Source organism: Trifolium pratense, linkage group LG5 (assembly GCF_020283565.1).
Source record: "Trifolium pratense cultivar HEN17-A07 linkage group LG5, ARS_RC_1.1, whole genome shotgun sequence".
Taxonomy (NCBI): Eukaryota; Viridiplantae; Streptophyta; class Magnoliopsida; order Fabales; family Fabaceae; genus Trifolium; species Trifolium pratense.
In genome coordinates, this window is record NC_060063.1 from 32,084,348 (window position 1) to 32,095,018 (window position 10,671).

General features: G+C 29.8%; 1 protein-coding gene across 1 annotated transcript; it reads right to left on the bottom strand.

The window, feature by feature from the left end:
* Positions 1-1,711: 1,711 nt before the first annotated feature.
* Positions 1,712-8,661, bottom strand: LOC123882855 (CBL-interacting serine/threonine-protein kinase 1-like). The gene is made up of 12 exons (XM_045931493.1): positions 8,054-8,661; positions 7,792-7,854; positions 4,674-4,745; positions 4,312-4,419; positions 4,125-4,205; positions 3,735-3,914; positions 3,423-3,635; positions 3,009-3,116; positions 2,579-2,695; positions 2,426-2,488; positions 2,228-2,302; positions 1,712-2,107 (listed from the first exon to the last, which is right to left on the bottom strand). Exons 1-12 carry the CDS (start codon positions 8,243-8,245, stop codon positions 2,030-2,032), a joined length of 1,350 nt encoding a protein of 449 aa, XP_045787449.1. The 5' UTR covers positions 8,246-8,661; the 3' UTR covers positions 1,712-2,029.
* Positions 8,662-10,671: the final 2,010 nt, after the last annotated feature.

Here is a 10,671-nt window from a genome sequence, read left to right on the forward strand (position 1 = left end):
GCTGACCTTTGATTGACTTTTGGTGTAGGAAGCATATATGGTGGGTGTAGGAAGCAAGTTTATGCATGATGCATAAGTTTAGGCTTATGCACCATAACCACACCCCACATGTACAAGTTAAACTTATTAATAAAGAAATTCTCTTCTTCAAAAAAAAAAAAAAAAAAAAATTTTTATCTTGAAACTTGTGTAATCAACACCGTAAAAGTATAAAAAGTTACTTTACAAACATTAATTTTATTTTTAATTTCTATTTTTTGTATGCTTACCAAATACTTTGGAGACACCATTTAGCATGACCCATAAAAAATTCCAGGTTTTAATCTAACGTGTGACCATCATATGTTATTCTTTTGTCATGCATCCTTCAAAAAGAAAAAATATTTTGTCATGCTAATTTTTTTATTTATATGTACTCGTGAGTTTAAGTTAGACATTATATTTTATATTTTATATGTATTTCCTCCCGTTCTAATTATAAGAAAAGATTTACATTTTAAATATTTAAAGTTTGATGTATCTAGACTATAATATAGACTAGATACATCAAGCATTCATTGTATCTCAAAAGTGAATTTTCTCTTATAATTAGGACTTAGAGCTCATTTGACCCAGTTTTTTTAAACATATGCAATTTTTATATATTATTATAAGTTTGTCGAGGTAGTTTATGATAAAATAACTTATAAAATTACAATTTTCACTAATGTGAACTTATAAAATAGCATAAAACCTAATTTATATTGCATAAGCTGTTAGCATAAACTCTAAAAAAAGCTGGGTCAAACGAATCCATAGGACTAAAGGGAGGATTAATCGAAATTTGAATTTTGGACACTCTTCTTTTATTCACCTTAAAAATAAAATTCTAGTCACCGGCATTTGATCTCTCTTTGACAAATAATCTTTGAAAATAAAAGTTAAGTTGATAATGGCTTGGGTAAGAAATGTTGCATGATATCTACAAAGCCACACCACACAATCACATCATTGTATGAAATACATCTTAGAATCTTTGACGGTTGAGATCGTTTTATTGTGTAATATAATAGTACAATCTAGATCGTCTGATTTCAAATCAACAACTAATACTTCCTCCGGTCCTTTTTATAAGAAAATTTTGACTTTTCAGGTTTATTTAATAATTAATGTATTTGGTTTATATTATGGACCAAATACATTAATTATTCAATGAACCAAAAAAATTGCCCGTTTCTTATAAAAAGGACTGGAGGGAGTATTCATTACTGCGTGAAACTGCGTAAAAAGTCAATGTGTAACTGCATGAAAGATCAATATCAGGCAATCTTGATCCTGTGCTTAGTCTGCTCCAACTAGTACAATCTAATAATAATACTCCGTGTATCTTTTTATAATTTTCCCTTTCATATTTTTCCTTACATAACAATTATTTTCTACAAGCTTTTTATGGAAGCCACCTAAACTTTGATTGAACCTAATGTCTAAAATATTTAAAATACACGGTTTATGGCCTTCGAACACATCAAAAACTTCACCCTCTTTTGTACTCATCGTATGTCCATCTATTTACGTGAGCACGAAAACGAGTGTAACTTGATGTTGCGCGATGGCCATAGCCCTGGATTATAAATACTTCTGGTTTCGGTTTAGTACCCGGTCAAATGGAGGATATTACCATAGCAATAGTTACAAAACAGATTATTGTGCATGAAATACTAACCTCAGAATGTATTTTTAACTACTAAATTCATTCATTATATATGAATAATCATAATTCACCAATTCAAATGATATATATATACAATTGATATCTATCGCAACTTTTTGGTGTAAATCAAATATCCTCCGCGAGCAACTATAAAGACTAACTAATCTCTAGAGCTGGGTAGGACCATAAGAGACAACTAAATTCGCAAAACTTTTGCTAAAGAAATTTAGTCCCGCTGCATTACCTGAACTTGATTCAAACCCGCGACATCTAACACGTAACTAATCCACCAGAAAACAAAAAGGAGAAATTTACATTATCTGGCTTCTAATATTTTCTTCACATGCTTATCACTTCTGAGATCACTAGCTGTGCCGCTTTCGCTATACCCAAATCATTTGATAACTTCTTGCATAGCTACAACATAAATCATAGGGAAAAAAACTACTTATCAGCCTTAAATTCTTTCAGAAAGGGAAGTGAGAGAGAGAGAGAGAGAGAGAGAGAGAGAGAGAGAGAGAGAGATGATATGCATACTTGTTGATATACAGAAGGATCTCCATAGGACTTCCTTAGTTCTACTACATACAAAGATGGACCTATTTCGATAACCTGTTACAATTGAAATGAAAATAATTTCATAATATCAGCATTCTATACATGAAAGTGGAAATAATTTAAGCTGTCAAAAGATATATAGAAAGCTTAGCTAAGTCTCAACATCGATTTATTTACCTCTGCTACCACTGAGAAGCTTCCGAGACTTTTATGAGCTTTATTCTCGAGTATCACTTTCAACTGAAATTTCAAGTTGTAGTGACAATGTTTAGCCAAGCCAGTTTTTCGATTATTTTCAAATATGATTAACAAATACACTTATTTACTTACTTTTCCATTTTTCTTCTGAACTCTAAATCCCATTTCTATTACAATGTCCTCAATCTTCTCCGTCAAATCTTTACGTGAATAGTTCGAAGTAAATCTTATCTTCCTCTCCGAGACATCCTGGAATTCAAAGTTTCGTTAAATTGATTTAACTTTGCGTCAAAAGTATTAAAGAAATGTCTATTTCTAGAAGTTAAAACCTACAAAGCCCCGACACACACACACCAAGACCACAGTACTACAGACATGACGACATCGCTAATAATTTGAAAAATTAAAGTAATTGACACCGACACATGTCTGACACTAGACAGTACACCTTCATTTTGAAGTGTTGGTTCTACGTAGGTTAAATAAAACACAATATTATGCTCAAAATATAATCAAACATATCTTGCCGAGTGATAATAATGTTCCATGCTCAAATACTAACCTCTTTCTCAAAAAAGCCGGAGAGATCTAAACATGAAGACATCCCTATCAACTGAAATGCATTGATTAGTGTTGGTGATTTTGGACTACCCTGGTCCGCTTCAAGGCACTGTAACCAATATAAGTGTTTTGTGTTACACGCATAGAATGATATAAACAAATAGGCAAATAAAAATTGGGAATTTTTTTTTATGACAGCAGTTGTCAATTGCAGATCTCAGAAAATAGCGGTTTGTTCATATTTCACTATGAAAAAGTGCTATAGCAATAGCATAGTTACTATTTGAAAACGCTTTGTACTAAATAGCATATTGCAAAACAACAGCGAATTGTTCAAATTGCGCTACACTACAGCATCGCTATAGCTGCTATTTAAAAAGACTAATGGAAGATAGCTTAAAGTGCAAAACTATACCACTTCTTGGATGGAAAAGGCTTCATCATCAATGTAAACATCCTCTTCCTCATCGTCTAGATTTGCAGGATAATAACCCTGCTTAAACCATTCATCTTCTTTGATCATTGACATTGTTATTCGGGTTTTAGGATTGGGATCAAGAATTCTCTTTATTATGTTTTGAGCACCAGGTGATAACCATCTTGGTATCTGAACTTCTCCTTTGAAAATCTATGAACCGTCGAGGTAAAAGCATATATAAATTAATATTTAGTCGATAAAACTATTAACTAACACAGATATACAAAGAATCAACACAAGAATATTCACCTTTTGATAGAGAACTGCAAGATTTCTATCATCAAAAGGAAGGTATCCTGTTAGAATTACATATAAGATAACACCACACGACCAAATATCGGATTTTGCACCGTCGTAGCCTCTATTGGCAAGAATCTCAGGAGCAACATAATTCGGACTTCCACAAGTTGTATGCAGCAACCCATCTGCCTGAAATTTTCACACACTTTATCAGTTGCCGAAATGTTTTCGTAAGCTATCCTGGAGAGCTTATGAAAATAAGCTGAAAACAACTTATGGACTTATCATAAGCTTTTTTTATAAGCTCTCTCAAACAATCTTAAAAGTGCTTAAGCCAATAGCTAAGTTATCAATCAATCCAAACAAGCCTCAATGGTTCAAAGACTATTGTATTCTTACTCTGCAATGTTGCGGCAAAGCACTGAGGTTAAAATCAGTTATCTTTATGTTCCCTTTGGCGTCCAAAAGTACATTCTCAAGCTGCAATAAGACACAATTTTTATGATAAAACTGTAAGAACCCAAAAAAATTGTGATGTGAAGCATATATAGGTTGAATTCAATCACCGCATTAGTTGTGAAAGTACCTTAAGATCCCTATGGAAGACACCTTTATTGTGGCAGTAGCTTACACCATCAATCAATTGTTGGAACATCTTCCTACCATGAGCTTCTGTAAGTTTACCTTTCGATGACTGTAAAGAAAATCAGGTAGCTCGTTCATTTCATATCGAATAAGATCATGTATATGAAATACTGACATAGCTCAGACATCAGACACAACACAACACTAATACCAATAATAATGAAACAATTAAGTGTCTGAGTCATATATACACGTCTTTAATCTGAAGTGTCTGCTGTAATAACAAGTAGCTCATTCATTGTAACATAGGTTAAGACAATGTATTTTATATGAATAATAAATTAATAAGCAAATTGTTCTTACAATTTTGTCAAATAATTCTCCTCCATTCACGTACTCGAGTACCATATAAATTTTGGTTTTGCTAGCCAAGACCTGCATAATCATAATCATAATCATAATTAGAACAACAAGGCTTCAAAGGCAAGTTGCATTGATTACTTTATTACCATTTAGATTTAAAAATGTTACTTATAAATATAATACAAAGGTGCTAGCTGTACATATTTGATTATTTCTATCCTAAGCTACATAAGCAATAGTCAGTATCTTCCCCCACAAGCAATAGGATAAGAGCAAAAAAATTCCTATTACTATATATAGTATACTTGGCCATTTGCATATCATATTATATTATATTATATGATAGGACCGTGTAATAGATGAAGAATGTTGTACTATTTCTATGTTGTGTTGTGCATTAGACAAATATTCGTGAGTGATGCTTCAAAAAAAAAAATAAAAAAAATATTCGTGAGTGCTGACAATAATCAGATACAAATTGGGACCCACCAATGATTAAAATTGTATCTTAATTATACACTATAGTTAATGGAGAACCACCATGTTGACAAATTGTGGGTGGAAACTTCATGATTAGCACACGATTAAAATATGTTTGTTCTAAATACATCCTAAGTTTATGTACCCGTTCAATCATAGTATTCCACAAACAACTAATGTAATTGGAGTTTTGACCGTGTAAAGAATTAAATCGGAATTTTGTCTCTCTTGCTTTTAAATCGGAATTTTTTGGGTCTACCTTTTTCATTTTATTTTCTTTGGAGAGTTTTAGTTTTTTGTCTACCTTTTTTCGGGGTCTACCTTTTTCATTTTATATATTACTTCTTAAAATCTGTAAACACTAGTAACAAAATATTTCCTACAAAAATAAATTATCAAAGGAAAAACTTGGAGTGGGACTTGATTGTTTTTCTTTTTATTAACAATTTGAGACATTGCTATAATTGAGAGGAAAACGACACATCTCACGTCAACTAACACAAGAAAATGTGAATATTTTAATTATTGATTTTTTATAACTAATAAATAATTTAGATGGTTAGATCTGACAAGACACATATACAATGTTAGAAAGAATAATCAACTATGATGATTTTTATCCATAGAAAAATTCTACTGTAAAATCGATCTCAAATCACAATTAATTTGACCAAACGTGCCAGCCTTATATAGGCTTTCAATTATTCATGTTAATAACTTGAAGAGAATCCAACCAATAAAATTAAAATTTGTAAGAATAAAGTCTAAAGGTATACTCAAAGGTTCCAATATTATGGATTCCAAACGTGTTTTGGTTGGTATAACTTTTGCTACAAAATTTAGCATCACCACAAATAATATTATTCATATCGTTCTCAAAACGTCACATTAAAAGGGGTCCACAAATAAACCCAAATCAACAAGAAAAAAAACACGTCTTTGTTGTTCAACAAAATTGAAGGAATGAGTTAATTGCGGTGTTGGAAGGAACCTCTTTGGTTGTAACCTTTCATTTTTGTAAATTTGGTTCAAGACAAAGACAAAACACATGATATAAACTTATAAGGGCAAATGGGTCACACACAACGTGATTTCATATTGAGATTATGTATTATTTGACATAAGAAGCAATAATTGTTTCATACATGATGATGGGAAGTTGTATTCACTTCATAATGGTATTTGGAATCCGTCAATTCTACACGTATTTATGTAACAGTTGAAATGAGATCGAACGGTTTAGTTTTAATATATTTTGGTTTAAAAAATTTAATAAAAATAATATTGTAATTTACACCATTTAATTTTAATTTAATTAATGGTCATCGATATACTGATTGCGTGAGTTGTTGTGATATATTGAAATTTCTATTGATGTGTCAAATTAACCTAAAGGGAGGTAGATGTTTCTTTCACACAAAATGTATGTTATGTGATTCACACATTTGCCTGTATTTGGATCAAAGAATCACATGCTTTTGTTTGCTTAGTTATTTAAAGAACAAAAAATAAAAATAAGCAAAAGTAGCATGTGTGGTTGAAATTTTAACAATTTTAGTAAAAGTATAACCACAATAATATTTCCTAAAATAAAAAAAGAACAATTTTTTTTTTCTCCACACTTGAATAATAATTACTCCCTGAAGGAGGCAATAGTCCATGATAATACAGTACATAACTTTTTATATTGATCTTATTTTCAAATATCAACCATAGAATACTTTGCAAAAGAAAAATAGACACAAAATATATTAGTGACCTGTAAACTGAAAAGACTACTAAAATCGATAAATTTCTCATAAATTAAAATGAGGATTTTTTTTTAAATAATATATATTTTAATATATTGTATTTATTTTAAAATTAATATTACATTTTAATGTGAAAAAAAAAACATATAAAAATAAAAATATGTCTATATAATAAACGATTAATTTTTAGATGAAAACAAAATTGAATTTTTATATGCTCAGGGTCTAGTCAATACAACATCAATTCTCCTATTCACTTCCTTATTTTTGGGCAGATCGAACGCACTCTAATGGTATAAAATTATTTCATATGCATCCAGTTAGTAATGACACTTAATGACACTTAAATGATTTTTTTTAAAAAAAAGTAATGACACTTAAATTTTATAGATTAAAACATCATAAAAATCTGTGGCACATTCAATCCATAAATTAATGTGTTATCTGATTGAATATTTCAAGAGTAAGTAGTAACTACTCACATTAAATATATCAATTTAATTTTTTAATAAATGTTTAGCTTGAAACATGAGACTTTTTTTAGAAAGAAAAAAATTACTCCATGTCATCGATATAGGTAAAATAGTCAACTGTGTCAATCAAATTGGATAACGGGAGTAATGAAAAAAAAACACAATCAATGATGGAGAAAAAGAAAAGTGTTATTTTATGTGTCATCCACAGTGTGAAACTGTATGTTTTGTTTATGGCAGGCAATCTTTAATCCAATATAATATTAAGTTTTTTTTTGGTTAAGTTAATCCGTTATGTTATATCGCAAAACTGTTAATCCATTTGTAAACTGTAAAATTAGCATCTAATTAAGAATTACCCCGTTTTGTTATTGATTACGGAGAAGATTAAGTGAATCACAGAATGTTTGTTACCTCGTATAATCTAACAACATTAGGATGCTTCAAAAGCTTTAAGGTAGATATCTCCCTCTTTATCTGAAAATTTCAACCATCACAAAGTTAAACAAAATTAATACTATCATTAATCAGGATTTTCCAACAAACCATCAGAGAAAGTGAAACACAGAAAAAACATAAATTTCATAAAACAAAATCAAAAGTTTCCAAATTTGGAATAAAAGCAAAAAAAAAAAAAAAGAAAAATTGAAAATTGAAGAAAAAATGAAACACAAACCTGATCAGTGTTGTTGAGATCAACAATCTTATTTTTTTCAAGAATCTTAACAGCAAAAAATTGTTCAGAATCAGTGTTCTTTGCTAACTTAACTTTTCCGAAATTTCCTTCACCAAGTGTTTTACCCAATTCGTATTTCCCTAATCGCATTCCTTTCTGTTCTTTCTTCCTTCCTTGATTTATGATCACCATTCCCAAGATCAACCCTTTTGATTTTATCTCTCTGACCCTTTTGTCTCAAACACAAAATCAATGAAAACAAACACAAAGGTTGTTACTTTTTGTTGTTTCAGTTCTTTTTTTGCTTCTGGGTTGTGTGTGTAAAATGTTTGGTATTTTTTTTGTGATTTATTTATATCGTAATTGTGTTTGGTTTTATTGTGAGTTGAGAGGGTAACCGATGCAACAAGCGAAAAGGGTTGAAAAGGCAAAGGAAAACAATTTGGCTATAATTAAGGATAAGAATACATGTGAGAATATTAAATTAAGATTAAGACTATTGAATGATTAATAGGATTTGGAATGGATCAAAGACTGAAGAAACCAAACACAAAGCCTTCTTTCTTTGTGTTGTCTTGCAGCCTTGGTCTTGGTTTTGTTTGTATCTGCTTTTTGTTGCTTTGAACTATTGGGCTATTTATACACTCCAAAAGCCATTTTGCAACAGGAAAAATAAATAACCATATAGAAAAAAAATGATAAATAAGTAACCATGTGGCTCAAAAAAATAAAATATTGGATTAAAAAAGTGTAACCCTATATAATATTCACTCTAGTCATTAATATTAACAAAAAAAAATTATTTCTTAAATTCATTAAGTGAATAATGTATCTAATCTATATCTACTTCTAATATATTAAAATCGATTACTACTAAATTTACTAATTTATCCTTAGTAGTTTTAACTACGTTCCAAATTTTGTATCGTTCAATATGTAATTTCACTAAAAAATATAGAAAGAATAAGATGAATATAATAAAAAGATTTTTTTTTTACTAATGAATATAATAAAAAGATGATATGCTTAAAAATATGAATAAAAAAGATTATAGAAATTTTAGTCAATAAACAAAATTTATAGAAAAAATATAGAAAGAATAAGATGAATACAACAAAAATAGTATATATGAATCTATGCATAAATATAGGAACAAAACCATAAAAATATTATAAAAAATTTAGTCAATAAAAAGAAATTAGAGAAAGAATATAGAAAAAATAAGATTGCATAAAAGTAGGAATATAAAAATGAAACATAAATAATATTTTTGCAAAAAAAAAACGAAACATAAACAATATTTTTCATAAATTACACTAAATATTCCTAATCAAATTTCTAATTTTTTTTATTAAAAAATATAAAGGGATCATTATTTGTCACTGATATATAAAAAATTGGATAAATATTTGTCATTGATAATTTATTCATTAAATAAGTTTTACGAGAAATAACACAATAGTTTCACTTTTATATTTTAACAATATTATATAACAAATTTTAAATATTTTATTCTAATTTTTTTTTAATCTTAATATAAGGACAAATTTAAATATCGAATAAAAGTCAATAGACCCGTGCGAATGCACGAGTCTTTTAACTAGTTCATTAAATCCGTAATAAAAAAGTTGATTAATAAATCTAAAAACTTGTTGATAATAAGTCAAGCAACAACCAAAGGTCGAAGAACAACATAATGTTGATGCAAAGTCGGCCAAAGAACCACCTAAGGTTAACGCTCCTAAAGTTGATTTTCGTGTCTAGTTCACAATTGAAAGGAAGTTTGATTCACAAGCTGTGATGATTTCATGGGTTCATGATTTAGCAGAAAAGTTAGGATTGTTATTGTCATTGCAAAGTCTGATATGAGCGGGAATGGTAGAAAAGAATTTTTTACACTTTGATGTCAAAGAGGCAGTGAATATAGGAAGTACGTCCACGAGGAAAGGGAATACATGGGAACGTTGAAGTGTAGTTGATCGTTTAATTAAAGTGAAGAGTTATTTGTTGAGGAACAGACAAAGGAATCTTAATGTTGTCGACGGAGAAGACAATCACGAGATGGCCTAACATTATCAGGGTCATAAATATGTTGAGCGACTTCGACCGAAAAAGAACGACTTGGTCCGTGAGATGACAACCAACATGGCGCTTCCGAGGAATATCATGTCGACTGTAACATCCCTGATTTTTGGGACATTAATTAATAAAATTTTAACCGAAATGGTAAACATTTTTTTAAAAAATAAAATAAAATAAACTTATATTACTAAATATGAAACATTAAAATCATAGATCTCTCGAAATTAATAATTAAGAATATAGTAATTACAAAATATTGAATTTATCTTCAACTCAAAATAAAATTCTACACCAAGACTCTTGACCTATTACTACCCAAAACATATCCTATAGCTGGTCATAATTCTGAACGCTTGTGAGAATCTCTCTCGACAAGGCTAACCCAACGTCCATGAATCTCGGAGCCTCAACTACACGTCACTACGCTTCCGCTGCGCAACTCTGATTTACTGGATTAGTAACCTGGCCAAATTTATAGTGAGGGTCGCTCTAAAACATAGGAAAACATCAATTAAGCATGCATATATATATATATA

Excerpts from the sequence above, each read along its gene's own strand:
- LOC123882855 (XM_045931493.1), bottom strand. The coding sequence starts at position 8,245 with ATGGTGATCATAAATCAAGGAAGGAAGAAAGAACAGAAAGGAATGCGA. Across the intron at positions 4,206-4,311 it reads TCTTCCATAGGGATCTTAAG|CTTGAGAATGTACTTTTGGA; the intron begins GTACTTTCACAA and ends GTCTTATTGCAG. Across the intron at positions 2,108-2,227 it reads ATCCTTCTGTATATCAACAA|CTATGCAAGAAGTTATCAAA; the intron begins GTATGCATATCA and ends TTTATGTTGTAG.